The 20,121-nt window shown below is 40.7% G+C and overlaps 1 protein-coding gene across 1 annotated transcript; it reads left to right on the top strand.

The window, feature by feature from the left end:
- The first annotated feature begins 7,406 nt into the window (after positions 1 to 7,406).
- arhgap15 (Rho GTPase activating protein 15) lies at positions 7,407 to 18,334 on the top strand. Its single transcript, XM_032510117.1, is given in 16 exon segments — positions 7,407 to 7,511; positions 10,245 to 10,419; positions 10,489 to 10,563; positions 10,924 to 11,067; positions 11,519 to 11,608; positions 11,899 to 11,997; positions 12,147 to 12,270; positions 14,064 to 14,198; positions 14,559 to 14,657; positions 14,984 to 15,061; positions 16,761 to 16,824; positions 16,826 to 16,893; positions 17,084 to 17,113; positions 17,116 to 17,188; positions 18,016 to 18,101; positions 18,104 to 18,334. Coding segments are annotated over 16 exon segments (1,449 nt in total). The 5' UTR covers positions 7,407 to 7,497; the 3' UTR covers positions 18,199 to 18,334.
- Positions 18,335 to 20,121: the final 1,787 nt, after the last annotated feature.

The following is a 20,121-nucleotide window of genomic DNA, read 5'->3' as shown; positions in this document are numbered from 1 at the left end:
TCACATGACAGAGATATTACCAAAAGAAGTTTCCTGGGATTCATTCTAAACTTTCATTTGACTGAAAGAGACAATTATGTTGTTAGTCAAATATTTCTGAGCCAATTAATTACACAGCAAAATGTGGAATCGTTAAATCTGTAGATGTACCGCCCAGCCCTATGTGGGAGAGATAATCAGAAAGAGGAAGGCACGGCGGCCAATAACAACAAATGGCACTTACTTTTAGTGGATCTACCTGAAAAAAAAAACAGCACCAACATTGATCCAAGCTGATGAACAGATAGACGATAGATAAGGAAGGCACGGCGGCCATGACAGAGATAATCAGAGATAGGAAGGCACGGCGGCCATGACAGAGATAATCAGAGATAGGAAGGCACGGCGGCCATGACAGAGATAATCAGAGATAGGAAGGCACGGCGGCCATGACAGAGATAATCAGAGATAGGAAGGCACGGCGGCCATGACAGAGATAATCAGAGATAGGAAGGCACGGCGGCCATGACAGAGATAATCAGAGATAGGAAGGCACGGCGGCCATGACAGAGATAATCAGAGATAGGAAGGCACGGCGGCCATGAGAGAGATAATCAGAGATAGGAAGGCACGGCGGCCATGACAGATAATCAGAGATAGGAAGGCACGGCGGCCATGACAGAGATAATCAGAGATAGGAAGGCACGGCGCCATGACAGAGATAATCAGAGATAGGAGGCACGGCGGCATGACAGATAATCAGAGATAGGAAGGCACGGCGGCCATGACAGAGATAATCAGAGATAGGAAGGCACGGCGGCCATGACAGATAATCAGAGATAGGAAGGCACGGCGGCCATGACAGAGATAATCAGAGATAGGAAGGCACGGCGGCCATGACAGAGATAATCAGAGATAGGAAGGCACGGCGGCCATGACAGAGATAATCAGAGATAGGAAGGCACGGCGGCCATGACAGAGATAATCAGAGATAGGAAGGCACGGCGGCCATGACAGAGATAATCAGAGATAGGAAGGCACGGCGGCCATGACAGATGTAACATCCAAAATATGTGTTAAAGTAACACAGAACAGCAAAGAGAGAGATAGTGAGATTGAGAGATAGAAAAAGAGAGAGAGAGAACAGGAGGGGAGAGAGGAGATAAAGCGAGAGTGAGAAATTGAGAGAGAGAAAGCAGGGCTCCAGACTAACTTCTTCACTAGAAGCACATTGGCCCCCAACTCTAAAGAAACTAAAATAAAACTCCTCCCAAACCCGCCCTACAACCTATTAAAATTAGAATTATTCATTTCTTAATCACTGTAACTTTAATTCTTGTATGTGGATATTCTTTTTTAGCCTGTTTTATTTTCATCATGACCGTTTTTAATGACACTTTAATGTTTTTCCCCATTTAACGGATGCAAAATGCAACCATTTGGTTGCCGTCTGAACCCCTGGAGAGAGAGAGAGAGAGAGAGAGAATGAGTAAGAGGGAGAAAAAGACTGAGAACAAGAGAGATAGATAGATAGATAGATAGATAGATAGATAGATAGATAGATAGATAGATAGATAGATAGATAGATAGATAGATAGCACAGTGGCTAAATCAGAAAACAAAGACAATAAAAATGAAACTTACTTTTGTAGATCTACCTGAAATACAACCAAGAGGAGACATGATCAGATATGGTTTCATAAAAACTAGAAGAGACATGATCAGATATGGTTTCATAAAAACTAGAAGAGACATGATCAGTATATGGTTCATAAAACTAGAAGAGACATGATCAGATATGGTTTCATAAAAACTAGAAGAGACATGATCAGATATGGTTTCATAAAAACTAGAAGAGACATGATCAGATATGGTTTCATAAAAACTAGAAGAGACATGATCAGATATGGTTTCATAAAAACTAGAAGAGACATGATCAGATATGGTTTCATAAAAACTAGAAGAGACATGATCAGATATGGTTTCAGAAAAACTAGAAGAGACATGATCAGATATGGTTTCAGAAAAACTAGATGAGACATGATCACATATGGTTTCATTAAAAAGAAATATGATCAGGTGAAGTCTTCTTACCTGATGAGAGAATTAATGAATCCCATCCTGTTGTCTGTTGATCTTCTATCAGACCGGGTTAGTGTTCTTCTTCTTCTGTGGGATTCAACAACACAAACACATTACATACATAAACATAACTGACCACAGCTGATTTAGATAGATAGATAGATAGATAGATAGATAGATAGATAGATAGATAGAAAGCTATAACATATACACTGTTATCTTAGTAATCAGAAGGTAATACACTGATAGATATATCTCTCTATGGACTCTATTTATAAAGCGTTTTTCTAGTCGTAACGACGACTCAAAACTCTTTTCCACCATCACACACATTCATACACTGTTAACAAGGTGCCACCTGCTCATCAGATACACACACACACACACACACACACATACACCAACACACACACTCACAGACGCACAAAGACATACACACTCAAACAGATATATATACACACACACACACACACACACACACTCACAGACGCACAAAGACATACACACTCAAACAGATATATACACACACACACACACACAAGCAAACAGACAGATATACGCACAGAGACACACACATGCACCGACACACACACTCACTCACACAGATATACACACACACAAATAGACAGATAGGCTACACGCACAGACACACACGCAAACACAGACAGATACATACACCAAAACACACACTCAGACACACAAAGACACACACACTCACACGTCACACAATAACAAACACACGTGCAGGCAGACAGATACCCCACGACACACACACACACACACCGACACACACTCAGAACAAAAAAACGAGACGCACTCACAAACATACACACAAGCGCAAGCAGACAGATACAAGCACAGACACAATACCGACACACACACTCACAACACACAAAACGACACCACCACTCAACAGATACACACGTGCAGGCTGACAGACACTACAGACATACACAGCGCAGATACACACACACGCACGCAACAGACAGATACAAACACACACGAGGAGAGAGAGAGAGAGAGAGAGACACACACACACACACACACACACGCACGCACGTGGCGGAGGACGGTTCAGGTTGGCTAACGGTAACTAACGGAACTAACGGCTAACAGAGACTAACGGTTAACGGCTCTACTGGTACTAGCGGCTATAAGGGGGGGGGGGGGGCATGTCACCTGCATCATTAATTAAAAAGAAAAAAAACCTAAACGCGGAACAGCTTGCAAACGTTATATTTCAAAAAAGCAACAGCCACTCACAAACGGCCATGCTAAATTAAAAATAAAGTCTAAATTATTCATTAAAAAATCTAATTCATAATAAAGTATTTGTAAGTGAAGTTAACATGGAGGAGGAAGAGTTTTGTCCTCTTTGTAGAGTAACTGGACGGTAACTTAAACAGTTAATCTGCTGATTGAAATGCCCGCGTTCACTCGGCGGTGAAAACACACTCTCTTTGAAGTTTCTTTGAAGTCGACACAAACACACAAAACTCACCGAAACGTCTCCGTTTCTGCCTCCAGACTTTCACCGAAACATCTCCGTTAGTATCTCCACAGCTCCAGCGATTAGAGGCTCATTTTGGTCCGAGAACACGGTGATTTAGGAGGGAGAATCTTCTGCTCTGCCGCACGGCCGTTTCACCTTCTGATTCCGCGGGTCTGAAGTTACAGGAGGCGAGGGGCGGGGCTATATAAAGGAGATCTACGCGAGGCCAGAGGGGCGGGGCCCTTTTTCAGAATAAGACATGTTTAAATAATGCTGTTAAAAAAATATTATATTTATTATATTAGGTATATAATGAGTTTATTTAAACAGCACCTCTAACCTTTACCTTGTCTTTTAATAATAAGTTAATATATAAATAAAACTAGTTTCTTTTAACACAACGAGCTTTACACAAAACAGAAAAAATTATGAGTTTGATTTTGAAGAAATGTTTTTCATTGTATCCTACATAATTATTGCTATTGTAAAAGCCACTCACACACTTAAATATAACTTATTCAAACTTTGCAAATGTTAAAATACAAAAATGTATTTAAAGTTAAAACATGTAATTTCCAAAGATGTAGTTAAAATAACAGGGTTAATGTCAGTATCCACAGAAAAAAACTATAGAACTATAGAACTATAGAAGGTGTAGAGGAGAATTATAGAACTAAAGAAGTGTAGAAGAGAAATACCAAATGATAGAGTATAGAAGAGAATTATAGAAGTATTCTTCTGTTGTGTCTGTGAAAAGGTCATGTTTACCTGCCTCTACACCAAGGGGGAAGTAACTGTAGATTTACTATAATACTGGGAACATGAGTACTAAAGTACACATTGAAGGTACCTAGGGCTGCACAATTGATTAAATTTGAATCATGATTAAAACGTGTGATCGAGCCATATTTTAAATGCATCATTCTGTTCGTAGAATACTCATTTCTTCTGTAAAGCTATGCAGCGGAGTAACAATACCATAGATTATTAACAGTCTATGGACCATACAGACGTTTCTAACCCTAACCCTAACAGGATAGAGACACACAGACAAAGAATGTACTTCCTGCAGCAGCTGAAGAAATTCAACCTCCCAAAGACAATGATGGTTCACAAAACCATCATTGAGTCCATCCTCACATCCTCCATCACCATCTGGTATGCTGCTGCCACTGCTGGGGGACTAGGGCAGCCTGTCCTCACATCCTATACCACCATATGGTACGCTGCTGCCACTGCCGAGGACAAGGGCAGACTGTCCTGAACATCCTCCATCACCATCTGGTACTCTGCTGCCACTGCCAAGAACAAGGGCAGACTGCAGTGTTTCATTCCATCAGCAGAGAAGGTGATTGGCCAAAATCTGCCGCCGCTCCAGGACCTACACGCCAAGGACTCTGAAGTGAGCTGGGAAAATAGTGGCTGACCCCTCCCACCCCGGCCACAAACTCTTTGAGCTACTCCCCTCTGGCAGGAGGCTAAGGACCAAAAGCTCACGCCACATGAACAGTTTTTTCACCTCCACCTTATCAACAAAGCCCCCACTGACTCTCTCCACAGTCTACCTCTGGCTCTTCAGGCCACTGTACTTTCATGTTGTAATGCTCTTTTTACTTCTATCTTTATTTTTTATTTATTGTAAAGAATGTGTGACGTGCAGCAACACCAGAACAAATTCATTGTATGTTTAAAAAAACATTGTTGTCAATGAAACCCTTTCTGATTCTAATTTAAGTGTGACAAACATGCAAAAGAATAATAAATCAGGAAGGGGGAAAACACTTTATATATTTCAGTTTTAACAGTTTTACTCAACAGAAGTTAACATGGAGATGGAGAAATATTTTCACCAATAAACACAAAATAAACTCTCTAAGTATTTAAGAGCCATTTCCCTAATTTTTTGACTATTTTTAGTCCAGATTCTCTCTTGTTCTACAGTGGTAGAGCGGTTGCCTGCCAATCGGAAGGTTGGGGGTTCAAAACCCTGGCCCTGCAGTCCCATGTCAAATTGTCTTTGGGCAAGACACTGAACCTTGAGTTACCCCCAATGCTGTGCATTGGAGTGTGAATGTGTTTTAGTGTGTATCTGATGAGCAGGTGGCAGCTTTGAGTAGTCGTTAAGACTAGACAAGCGTTATATAAAATACAGCACATTTACATTTCAGTCAGTGATTTATAACCATTAACTAGGCCGAAAATTGCATCCTTTAACGCCCTCTAGCTCTTCACTGCAATGGAGTAGAGCTTGGTGGTCAAAATGGCTGACTCCGGCTCCGTGAGACCTTTCCGTAGACATATGGGTCAAGACCGTATGACCTAAAATGAGTGAGATAGCATATTTTACCTGTCCTGGACGAAGGCCCTAAAAGGCCTTAAGTTTCCATGGGCTGATGATTTTTGGTCAGACCGAAGCTGGACCCTAAAACAAGAGACTATGGACCTGGTTCTGACATATGTCACATTGCTCTCTAAGGGCTGTCTGGAACAGTTGGGCCCATGTCCCTAGCTCGTTGCATTCCTGTGTTATCGCTGTTGATGTATGAAGGGTCAAAAGGTCAGCTTCCAAATTTTGATCTAGTCAATAATCAAGTCTTTAGGCTCGTATTCCGCAGTGTGACGAGCTAGAGACTTGAAACTTGCTTTGAATCAAACTGGTATCCCCGTATGACTTATCCTTTTTATTGACCCTGTGGCCCCAAAGGAAGGCTCCAAAAGGGATGAAAAAGTCATTTTTTAGATATATGAATATCTGGAAGTCACTTAGAAGGAAATTTGGAATGACTTTAGTCCCCCATTACTTTTGAAGCCTTTGACTTTGAGAGACCCTCATAGAACTGATGAGATCAGCTGACTGAGCACTACAAGACAATCCTGAGGCTATCTCTGTATCCCCTTGCGTTGCGGAGTTGGCCCCAGCAGGGTTCCACGTGCGGGGGGACACATATGTGTTAGAACTTTTTGAATACTTTCGATTGGTGGCCTTCCCACAACGCTGAGTGCTTCAGTCAGTGATTTATAACCATTAAATGGAGTTCCCTCGAGATAGTAAAACACTATATAAGACTAACATGGAGCTAAGCAGACTTCAATGAAAGCTAATGTTGAAGAGAAGTAGTCCTAGCATGAAGTTAATTTAGTGCTAATTAAAGCTGAAGCTAAGAGCTAACACGTTGACTATGTTAAAGCTAACACAGTGCTAAATGATACACTGAGGCCCGTCCTTTAAAGATTTGAGTAAAATAAATAATTGAAGACAGCTGAGTGGTGGTTCTTTGACTCATCAGAATAATTCCTTGTCTTAAAGATCCAGTCTGCATTGATTCTAAATTCTTAGTATATAAAACATGTTTAAACATTATATAATAATACCAATGTAATATTGCCAAAAACAGGATATCTGTGGGCAGCTCCGAAACTAGAACTACATTGTTTTATGAATTGCAAAGTGCATGAAATGAGGCCTAAAGGCCTCAGGCCATATTTAAAGACCACATATCCAACGTGTGTCCACTAGAGAGCAGTGACAAGTTATTTTTACATTGTTAAATGTAATGTGAAGTGTGCATCTTGATCACAATCTGTAGCACATTAAATCATGTTTGTTGAGCAGCTGCCTGAAACACAGAGACTAAACAAAACAGGAAACAGGCCACACAAGCTCTGTCGAGCTGCAGAGTCGCTGGCCAGTGACTTTATTTGCCCAGTAATTAATAAAACCAGTGTGCAGGTGTTTGGACACATGATGACAGAAGTGGCAAACTGCTCACGTCTGCTCTCATGACAGTGAGGTTAGATTTTTTTTTCTTCAGGAAATGGGGAGGTTGCAGCAGTTGTAGTGTTTGAGACGGCTGGTTTGAACTAACCACGTGATGAATCATACTTCCTCTAACAGTCGGGCCACAACTCGGTGCCTTTTCTTTTTTGATCAGTGACACCCAGAGATGGCGGATACAAGGTAAGAGCGCATTAAATCATGTGTCAGGTTTGTCATGATTCCTGGCTTTTACTTTGTTGTCTTTGTGTTGTTGTCCTCATGCACGTTTCTCTACATCACTATTGGCTAAAAACCTTGGTTAGTTGGATTTCCTCCCCTTGTAGGCCCAAAGTCATTGATTTGGGAGGGATGAAATACAAACAGCATGAACTTTTTTTGATAGCTGATGGTTTCCAACACAAATGTCATAACTCAAAGCTTAACCCACATCCTTCAGATATGGATAAACACTTAAAAATCCACATTCCTCTCACAATGTGAGGAGGTGATGATAATACGTGTCGCATGTCTGAAGCTCCAGCTTCCGTATGGAGGGTTTCAGTTTGTTTCCTGTTACTGAAGCTTAAGTTGTCATTGTGTGAAGACAGCAGCTGCACTGTTGTGAACTGTGGTTGTATCTCACAGTAAGTTACTAAAAACGTTTTAACTCACAGAACCGAGGCACAGCTCCACATACTTATATTTATTATATTATTATTATTATTTTATATATATGTATCTATGGCATAAACACAAACTGCAGGTTCAGGAGGTAGAGGTAAGCTTTTGGAACTGAATTTGAAGGTGTGAATACTGTTTGGTGCCTGCTAGATATTGTAAAACATTCATTGCGAGAAGAGGAGAATGGTTGTCATAAATTAGGACTTTCATTCAAACTTAAAAAACCTGTCACAACAGGGTAAGACCCAAAGCAGCCAAAGCAAACCGGATTTGTTCAGTGATTTTGGTGCAAGTATAGGCAGACAGGCAGGATCAGGAACGGTTCTAGTGGCTCAATAGCAACGGCATGAAACAACATGGCAACGCTGATGAATTGGTAGGGAATAAATGGAACCGGGCCCGTGTGTGAGCTGACATGCAGGAGGGTAGGCCAGACCCTGCAGAGCAGAAACGTGTTAACAGTTGTGGAGATGGGTGATGCAGTTAGGTGATGGGGACAGAAGGGGAAGTCCGAGGGCATCTCTTTCTGAATTAATACTAAACCGACATTTACCAACAGACATCACACACACACATTTTCAGTCATGATACTGATTCCAGGCCTGGAAAGGGCCTTGAGTTAAACTGCAGTACCTGTCCTCAAACAAGTCTGTAACGTGTATCCCCACACAGAGAAAATGGGGCCTTTGGGGCCCTACCGACCCTCAACATGAAGCAAACTTTATTATTTGGGAGTCTGTTGTTACTTGTAGTCTCTTATTAGCTGAGGTTTTCCTTGTTGTTGACTGGCACCAGAAGAAATGTTGTGTAACATCAGTGAAGCAATCACAGCAGCAAACAGGAACCCAAACAGGAAAACGTCTGCAGGCTTCTCTGGATCTCAATGTTCACCCGCAGATTGAAAATCAAACTAATAAAAGAACAAAGAGCAAACATTTTGTCAGTAAGTGATCTTTTGAGTAGTATTTTCATCAGTTATCTGCAACAGAAATACCCATTTGAAGTCAGTTTAGTGGGATAGATATATACATGACCACAGACTGCTGAAGTGTGTGTATTTAAATACACACACTTCAGCAGTATATACACTTTATATATATATATATAATATATATATATATATATATATATATATATATATATATATATAAATACACACTACCGGTCAAAAGTTTGGGGTCACTTAAAAATTCCCCTTGCACTCTATTGTAGACAGAATACCAGCTGAGTCAGTCGCAATTGTTTTTTTTAACCAGGGCAGCAGCATTCTGATTACATAATTACATAATTGCAAAATCCTTCTCCAATCTCCAATCCAGTTAGTTTTTTTTTAATTTTATCAGATTAGTGAACAGAATGTGCCTTTGGAAGATTGGATGAATGGTTGCTGACAATGGGCAATGTAGATATTGTATTAAATATCAGCCACCCACTCAGATCAGCTGGTACTCTGTCTATAATGGAGTGGGATGGACATTTTTAAGTGACCCCAAACTTCTGACCGGTAGTGTATATTATATATATATATATATATATATATATGTGTGTTATACATGTGATACATATGTAAGGTATTAATGTCTGTATTACAGATATGTGTTTTAAGAACTTATAAAATTCTATTTTCATATTAATGTTTAGAGAAGTATGACATGATTTAACTTTACTTCTAAAGTTGTACATTTCTGCACCAACGTACAGTATGTTAGAGTTAAGTATAGCTTTGGATATTTAAATCTACAAACTTATTTAACGTGCGTCTCTGTCTGACCGGCTTCTCTCTGGCACACTGGTCCTGTTGGTCATGGCTTTGGACGCATAACTCTCTGTCTGTCTGTGTCTGTCTGTCTGTGTCTGTCTGTCTGTTTGTTGGTCTGTCTTTCTGTCTGTTTGTCTGTGTGTATTTTTGTCTATTTTTGTCTGTCTGTGTTTCTGTTGGCCTGTCTGTCTGTGTCTGTTTGTCTGTTGGTCTGTCTGTCTGTCTGTCTGTCTGTGTGTCTGTTGGTCTGTCTGTCTGTCTGTCTGTGTTTCTGTTGGCCTGTCTGTCTGTGTCTGTCTGTCTGTGTCTGTTTGTCTGTTGGTCTGTCTGTCTGTCTGTCTGTCTGTCTGTCTGTGTGTCTGTTGGTCGGTCTGTCTGTGGTTGTGGAGATGCAGCATATAAAGGGAAAGTGTAATTAGTTGAAAACAATGAGCTGTGTCATTCAGACACCTCCTCAAGTCCACATTGACTTGTTTGCATTTGTTCGTCCACAGAATCACGAACCTCCAGAGTTCTGGGAAGCAGCCGCCGTTGGTCCTGCCTCAGCAGCGCAGCGCCGCACCGCAGGGAGCCGTGCACATGCGAATTAAGAGTTCCCAGAGCAGCGGAGAGCGTCTCAGTCAGTCCAAGTCCATGGTGCTGCAGGAGTCTGACCTCCCTCCGAAGCCTGTAAGTACACCTCATAATCGTCATCTTCGTGGTGCACTTCACTTTTAAACAGGGTCTTTCTGTCCGTAGATATCTCGGCACCGCAGGAATCAGTCTCAGCATAGCGTCCTCGCCGCAGGTGGAGCTGCCTTTTCTCAACCGCTGGTGAGTCCCACAGACTCCACTTCACACAGTATTTCTACTTATTTCCCATTTTTTTATGGAAATAGTAACAATTAGTTTGGGTATCAAAATCTTAAAGACCTGCACACCCCCTCACAGATTTAATATACATTTCTGCTTCCAAAACAATCTGTCTTCTACTATTATACTTTTTCAAAAGAATTGTGTTTTTTTTTAATTTTCATGATCTAACTTTCATGTCAGATAGAAAATATCAGGACTTCATTAGAAAATTACAAAAAATACTGTACAGCTAAGTCATAGGGGTTGTCATCAAAGTTGAGGAAACAGAATGGTTAAAACCACCTAATGGAGTGTGTGTGTGTGTGTGTGTGTGTCCAGGTGGAACTGAAAGGAGAACACCTAAATGTGGCTAAAATCTCTGAGAGTGGGAAGAAGCAAAGGAAGAACTGGACTTTGATGTGGAGCGTACTGACCTCAGACCAGCTGCTGATTTATAAAGACAGACAACAAGAAACTAGTCTGGTATGGAAATACTGTATCTAATCTTTTTCTAATGCATCTACATTCTCTTGTGGTTATCTCTACTCAATGTAGAGATACTCTATCTCTACTTTATGTCTTTTTAATCTGGTGAAATGGAGCAGAGAAATTAGTCTGTTGTTTAGTGTCAGTCAGGAGATATTAGCCAAATCTCACAACGACAATCTCAAAAGTGCAAATCTCCAGAGAGATAGAAAAGACAACATTAGAGCTTTCTGGTACGTTTTATAAACCCTGAGGATTGAGTGATGTTTTGGGGTGGTTTGCTGGAAGCTTTTCAGAAGCACTTAACAGTTATCGGATCATTGTGTCTGTTTGTGTTTTTATCTCTGTCTTTCTTTTGTTTTCACTTCCGCAACATATTACTGATTGTTCAAGATAAATTAAACTTATATATTTGACTTTATATTTGACCTCTGACCCATGTGTTTAGAAACCAGGAAGTAAGCCAGATGTAGTTCAGCTGTGTGGAGCGGTTATCGAGTGGATGACGGAGAAGTCGAGCAGGAAAAACGTCTTCCAGGTAACCAAGCCACACAGACCTGTCACATGAACCTGATGTGATGCATGTATGTTATTGCACTTCAGCTGATTTTTGTCTAAAACTTGGATGAGTCACACGTTAAAGGGATGAAATCACCCAAAACATTTTAACTTTGGCCAAATTCAATTTAGAGATGGAAGTGACCAGACAATGACTGAAAGACACCGGGAGAAAGCTTATAATAACATTAAAGACTTAAATGTCATCTAAATGAAATCTATGTTTTGCCCCTTGGTGCCTGATTTAACTCCTGATTTTCATCGTATCAGATCACAACCAATACAGGAAGTGAGTACCTCCTTCAGGCTGACAGTTACTCCATCGCCAGTAAATGGTACGACGCCATCAGAAAGACCGTTGACTCTTCAGTAAGTCCATCGTAGTTTCTGAGAGTCCAAACCTAAAATGTTTTGTTTTGTTACATTGTGATATAAAACTATATCTGAGACAATGCAGATTACTACCCCAATCTTCTTCAGATTATTAATAAAATAACACTAAGTCTTTTTCTTTTTAGACTAAACTTCCTCTGCGGAGGTCCAACAGCACGGAGTACCTGCCCAGACACAGCTCCCTCCCTGGATACGGATCCTCCTCACCCAACACCAAGCAACGCAACCCGGTCCACAGACGCTCCATCAGTCAGTCACTCATTATTACGATATAGTGTTTATCTGAGGACAGCTGGCTGTAGTCTCTGTAGGTGTAGTAACAAACCCAGAGCATATAGAGACTCTCAGGTGACTGATTCCGGTCCCAGCAGGCAACTCTTCTCAGAATAAAAACGTTTCCCTACCTGGTCACACAGACAGCAGGCAGACACAGACATCTACCAGCTGAAGAGTCTGTGATTCCGAAAACAGAGCTCAAGGAGAATGAATACTGGGTTGTCTGTATTATATAATTATATGTATAATTCGTCAGAAGAACACAAACACTACTCTTAATTAGGGCTGTAGTCAAGACCACCTTTGTTGAGTCCAAATCAAGATCGAGTCCAGGACAGAAAAAAGGTCTTATGCATGACAGTATCAAGACAATCAATTTGGGTTATTTCTTGATATAAAAGCAAAACCATTGTCAGAACAACCAGGATTTATGAGTATAGCCATTCCTCTTGATATCATATGGTGATAACTCATAATAGCTACATAGATAAAATTGCTACAGTAGGTACTAGTACTGAGCATTAGAACTGCTACTGCTACAGTAGGTACTAGTACTGAGCATTAGAACTGCTTCAGTAGGTACTAGTACTGAGCATTAGAACTGCTACTGCTACAGTAGGTACTAGTACTGAGCATTAGAACTGCTACTGCTACAGTAGATACTAGTGCTGAGCATTAGAACTGCTACTGCTACAGTAGGTACTAGTACTGAGCATTAGAACTGCTACTGCTACAGTAGGTACTAGTACTGAGCATTAAACTGCTACTGCACAGTAGATACTAGTACTGAACATTAGAACTGCTACTGCTACAGTAGGTACTAGTACTGAGCATTAGAACTGCTACTGCTACAGTAGATACTAGTGCTGAGCATTAGAACTGCTACTGCTACAGTAGGTACTAGTACTGAGCATTAGAACTGCTACTGCTACAGTAGGTACTAGTACTGAGCATTAGAACTGCTACTGCTACAGTAGATACTAGTACTGAACATTAGAACTGCTACTGCTACAGTAGGTACTAGTACTGAGCATTTGAGCAACTAAATGACAACATAGCTTCACTCCAGATGTAGTGTAGAAATGAAGTGACCAGTATTACAGAGTGTAGCTCTATGGTTGGTTTATGGCTTCCCTAAAAAATAATGTATTCTATACATCAGGAAGAAGTTGTTTAGGGGGAACACACACACAGCTGGCTCGGCAACGTCGGTAAATGTCCGCTATACTACAAATGGACTAACTATAGCCAGTTAGCTTTTTTATAACGTAACAAAAAAAAAACATCTTGTAGGAGCAAAGCTTATTTCATGTAATAAAATCATGGTTCAAAAGGAGCACTAACGCCACAGGTCTTATGTTGACAATGTGGACACAGATATAGGAAACTCCGAAGGCAGCCTTAATATTTACCTAGTAAGCTAACTAGGCTAATGCTGGTGCGCTAATGTTAGCAAACAATGGCGTAGCGTTAGCTAGCTGTCCAAACATGTAAAAAGCCGAACAATATCCCCACCTAAACTGTGTTTTACTTTCCCTCCAATATTATCATCAACATAGTAAAGACGATTTGGTCGAGACCAAAAGCCATATTTGGCCAGACCAGGGGGCCGAGTCCGAGACAAGACCGAGTCCAAGACCGGACTCGAGTACTACAGCCCTGCTCTTAATGAAGAAAAATGTTGCTCCATAACTGCTGCATGGGACTGTTGTGCTGAAAAAGGATGGACAAAGCAGAGGGATTTGAATTTGAATGTTTTTCTGCAGATATGTTCAGCAGCTCCAAGCTGAAACACAGCGCCTCCGACAGCGCCGATAAGAACGGCGTGAAGAACAGACTGAAGAAGTTCATCTCCAGACGTCCGTCCATGAAGACTCTGCAGGAGAAAGGCCTCATTAAAGGTTTCTGCTTCCTCTTGACACAGATACGTTCCCAGCTCAGTATCATACTTACTATACTGTTTCTATCATGTTGCTGCAGCAATGATGTTTCCATTCAGTTCAATCTTCAATTTGATTATTAAATATGTCATATTCATGTCTGCTGAATCATTTCACGCTTTAACTTAACTAAAAATCCTCTTGGGAGATTTCCAGTAGAATTAAAATAATGTTTAGATGGTTTGAATCAATAGCATCACTGGCAGGTCTTCACTGGCAGGCTTTATGTCATTAATGATTAGTCATCAAACCTTTTGTAACATTATTCATTAAAGCTTCTGAAACCTTTTGCAATGTTATTTTTGATCATTTTTGTCTTAGATCGAGTTTTCGGTTGCCATCTGTTGACTCTCTGCGAGCGTGAAGGAAGCACGGTGCCGACGTTTGTTCAGATGTGTTTGGACGCCGTTGACAAGCGAGGTAGGTTCACAGCTGCTGAAGGGGCGGAACCAGGCGGCGTGGCGGGGCATCGGCCTCCATTGGTTGGCCAATAAGGTACAATGAGCTTTCTGAGATATCTGACAATTAAGAGCTCTGGAGGTCAGGAGAATCCTGGAAGCCAGTAAAAGAAAGAGAAATTGATTTAACTCTCTCTAAAGAGAAGCTAATTCAAGAGAAATCTGATCTCTTTTCTTAGTTCTTGTTAACACACACGCTGCAGCATTTTACTAATGCTATTAGAGTGTTCCCTTTTAATCTCCTGACTGAAGCCAGTAAGAGTTTTGTTTCTTATATTCCCCATCCAGGTCTGGACGTTGACGGGATCTACAGAGTCAGTGGAAATCTGGCCACAATCCAGAAACTTCGCTTCATAGTCGATCAGGGTCAGTTCAACAAAAATCTTTCCTTTGATATCTGTCCAGTCCTGTCACCTACAAATACGTTTGCATTCTACACAATTACTGCAGGAAGTAACTGCACCACATTTATGTTTTATCAACAAACTGAAGAAATGCTGATAAGGTTAGGATTAACATGTTCATACTGTATAAATCCATTTATGGTACTGTTTCATCACTCACAGCTCCTTGTTAAGGTTCAAAAGTCAAGCATGATTTAACTTTATTTACAATTAACCAAAAGCCAAAAACTAAAAATGCCTTAGTACTAGTGGTGTACTGCACTGATCCTATCATTTCAAAAGTATTCAGATTTATACTTGCTGATTCATTCTCCTGAAATAAATTATATTACTGACTCATACATATATCTGACATCAAGATATACAAAATAAATGAAATCATTTCAAACATTAACCTATATTAATGAAAATAAGCGCTAGAAACAGGTGACACACATCAGGCTAGGAACAGGTGACACACATCAGGAGAGAATCAGGTGACACACATCAGGCTAGGAACAGGTGACACACACAGGCTAGGAACAGGTGACACACATCAGGCTAGAAACAGGTGTCACACATCAGGCTAGGAACAGTGACACACGTCAGGCTAGGAACAGGTGATACACTCAGGCTAGAAACAGGTGTCACACATCAGGCTAGGAACAGGTGATACACATCAGGCTAGGAACAGGTGTCACACATCAGGCTAGAAACAGGTAATACACATCAGGCTAGGAACAGGTGACACACGTCAGGCTAGGAACAGGTGTACACATCAGCTAGGAACAGGTAATACACATCAGCTAGGAACAGGTGACACACGTCAGGCTAGGAACAGGTGATACACATCAGGCTAGGAACAGGTAATACAAATCAGGCTAGAAACAGGTGACACACATCAGGAGAGAATCAGGTGACACACATCAGGCTAGAACAGGTGACACACATCAGGCTAGGAACAGGTGATACACATCAGGCTAGAAACAGGTGTCACACATCAGGCTAGGAACAGGTGACACACGTCAGGCTAGGAACAGTGACACACATCAGGCTAGAACAGGTGACACACATCAGGCTAGGAACAGGTGATACACATCGGCTAGGAACAGGTGACACACGTCAGGCTAGGAACATGTGAACATATCAGGCTAGGAACAGGTGTCACACATCAGGCTAGAAACAGGTAATACACATCAGGCTAGGAACAGGTGTCACACATCAGGCTAGGAACAGGTGATACACATCAGGCTAGGAACAGGTGATACACAACAGGCTGTGGCAGTCAATCACAGAGTAAAACAAGACAGACAAACAGACTACCAAAGTAAATCAGGAAACAGAAATATATACACATAATAACAATAAACTTTCTATGTGGTGTTTTAACTTGTATAATACCAATGTTTTAATTTTGTAAATTCACTATAGTATTTGAAGATATGAGTTTTTAAAATTTAGATTTTAATGTGAAAACAGAGCCTACAGAAATGTAAAATACTGTTGTGCTCATTAGTGACATTTAGACAAAGAAACGTGTTGCTTCCATCAGTTTACACAGATATTACAGTTTTTAATCAATGTAATCATTAATAATTATCCTTTCAACAGATAATACATTTTATTTATAGATGTTATCATTATTAAATAATCCTGTATCTGGTTCTGGTCTCTACGCTCAGAGGAGGACTTGGACCTGGACCACAGTCAGTGGGAAGACATCCACGTCGTCACCGGAGCCCTCAAATGTTTTTCCGCAACTGCCAGAGCCGCTGTTTCCCTTCCGGTTCTTCCAGCCATTTGTGGAGGCCGTCAGTGAGTCAGACCTGTCCACAATAAAACCCAACTCTCTGTGTATCCCATCCTATATGGGATTATGTTTACATTTTTCAGATATGTCTTTTACATATCACAACAAAGACATATAAAGTATCAGGTTTAAGGCTTTTGCTACAGATTATTTAATTAACTGTAATAATAACTTTTTTGTTTTTTTTCTCTGCAGAGATTAAAGAAACTAAACACAAAGTTCAGGCTGTGAAAAACTGATCCAGGACCTGCCCAAACCAAACCATGACACCATGAAGCTACTCTTTAGCCACCTGCACAGGTACACCTGAACACACCTCAAACACACCTGCACAGATACGCCTGAACAAACCTCAAACACACCTCAAACACACCTGCACAGGTACGCCTGAATACAGCTCAAACACACCTGCACAGGTACGCCTGAACACAGCTTAAACACACCTGCACAGGTACGCCTGAACACGCACCAAACACACCTCAAACACACCTGCACAAGTACGCCTGAACACGCCCCAAACACACCTGCACAGGTACACCTGAACACGCCTCAAACACACCTCAACACACCTGCACAGTACGCCTGAACACACCCCAACACACCTGGACAGGTATGCCTGAACACGCCCCAAACACACATTTACCACAACTGGAATAACTAAGAAAGTAAGAAGAACAAGTCAACAAACTTAAACTAAGCAGTTATAAAAACTTCTAGTCACTGGAAACCTAAAGCATGGTCCTTCCAGTCACTTAAAGTATCAGCTGTTCATTGTAGGGTTGTTGGTTTGATTCCCTGTGCCTCCAGTCCCCACATTAACACTGCTCTTTAAATATAATATAATATATATAATAATATAAATAATTTAAATCACATAGATTTAAATGACAAATTATAAAGTTCATCGTGGACTTTACATTTTTGTAGTGTTAGTATTTGTATATCAATTTTATTATTTATGTTGGAATGTTCACTTTTCAAGTAAAATTTAAAGAATGATAAAAGTTCTCGTTCCTACACATTTTTACTCGGAGGAGACTGGCGATGTCATCCATAGTGCAGTTATAGCGTAAGGGCCTTACGGTTCATGTTTCCCTTGAGTTTCGGTTCCTTGTGTTTCTTTTCAGAGTCCTGGGTTTCTCCAGGAAAAACCTGATGTCCACTCAGGGAATCGGCATCGTGTTCGGCCCAACGCTGATGTGGCCTGAGCTGGACCGGAAAACATGGCGGTCAACATGGTCTACCAGAACCAGATTGTGGAGTTCATCCTCATTGAGAGCAGAGAAATCTTCAACCTGGACAGGAAGTGAAGCGTCCTGAGGTGGAGCTGATCACCTGACAGACTCACATTTCCAAGTCAAAGCTATGAGTAACTGAATAAACAGAAACGGAAGCAGCGCCTGGTTTTGGCTGGACTGTAAAAAAACAAACAACCAGTTTCTGATCTGAATTTTATTTGATGACATAATTTTTCATTTACATTAATAGGCTACATAATTAATACATTATTGACTTTAAATTGAATGACTTTTACCTCACAGAGTGGATTAAACAATGTTTGATTTGAAGATTGCTTTTGTTTGAGATCCAGAAATATACACAAACCCAAATATCTGGAATAATACTTCAATATTGATCATTCCAACCAGATTTTAACAGGACATTTACAGAGACATGACCAGCAGCAGGTGTCATGGAAACGTCTGTTGTTCAAGTGTCAGGCAGCTGGTGAGCTGTTCTCCTCTTCAACTTCCCAGCTGCTTGTGACTGGTCGGCGACCTCCTCTCTTCTCTCCCCTTCTCTCTCTCTTCTCGCTCCTCTCTTCTCTCCCCTTCTCTCTCCTCTCTTCTCGCTCTTCTTCTCTCCCCTTCTCTCCTCTCTTCTCACTCCTCTTCTCTCTCCTTTCTCCTCTCTTCTCACTCTTCTTCTCTCTCCTCTCTTCTCTCTCCGCCTCTTCTTTCCTCTCAGTCCTCCATGGTGCAGCCACTGCGAGATGCTCAGTCACACTTTAGTGGTTTAGTGGTTTTTAGTGATTGGATATATATCTAATATACTATCTAATGAGTAGGAGACAAAACATTTTCTACTCCACATAGATCATCAACCATGAAATATAAAAACAACATGATATTGCAGTGTATCTGAAGCAGAAGGACAGCAGCTGTCCTGTTTTACCAGCTTCTAGGCCGGTCCCAGTGGTCCTGTGAGTGCCAGATTAAAGATATAATCTAAAATAAATGGTACAACTTGATTCACCAATAATAACTAAAAGAGGAAAAGCATAAAGATGGTTTTCTCCACTTTAAATATCTTAGTGTATAATATAAATACACAGAAATACACTGTTGTCTCCATAAGGAACTGTTTAAAAGAGACTGAAAAAAAGAAAGAAAGACATGATTCAAATAAATTAAGTTATTACAAAACAATGACACACCTGTAACCCTCTTCTTAGCATTTTCTTTTAGTATTTTTATAAATATACACCAAAATATCCGTAACCAATTCATAAACTTCACTCATGCTAAATATCATTTTCACTCATGACTGATTTCTGCAGCAGTAGCTTATCCTTATGAACTCCTATTGTTCTATATTTATTATTTGGTATCACTGCTCAATCTTCTCATTCTGTAACTTAACAATGTCAATATTTGTATTCATAAGTCCAATTAAACAACCCCAAATCTGCCTAAGGGGCTTTACTATCTAAACCTCGGTCCTCAGACCCTCGATTCAACGCTAACGCTTTATTCTGACCCCAGTTCCACCCCCCCCCCCCCCCCCCCCACTGCTCCTAACTTCCAGTTCCAACCATCAGCTCAGGACACCGGCAACATACTACACGTTACACAACAACTGCACCACACTTTAAAAGACACAACGTCCATGGACAGAGGAACTCTGTGGGTCTAAAGACTCTGTGCTTCTCAGAAACATATTCATGATTATTTAGTTTAATAGACATAACGTCCATGGACAGACGGACTCTATGGGTCTAAAGACTCTGTGCTTCTCAGAAACATATTCATGATTATTTAGTTTTAATAGACATAACGTCCATAGACAGACGGACACTGTGGGTCTAAAGACTGCTTCTGGGTTCATGGTACTGTTAGATTATGATTATGATTCAACACTGTTTTACATTGCAGACATATTACACAGAAACAATGAGCTTTTCTCAAAAAAATTAAAAATCCATAAATCTATCAAACAGCTCAGTAATAAAT

Source organism: Etheostoma spectabile, unplaced genomic scaffold (genome assembly GCF_008692095.1).
Source record: "Etheostoma spectabile isolate EspeVRDwgs_2016 unplaced genomic scaffold, UIUC_Espe_1.0 scaffold00019320, whole genome shotgun sequence".
NCBI lineage: Eukaryota > Metazoa > Chordata > Actinopteri > Perciformes > Percidae > Etheostoma > Etheostoma spectabile.
The sequence above is the reverse complement of the archived record's forward strand: the minus strand, read 5'-3'. Positions and strand labels throughout refer to the sequence as shown.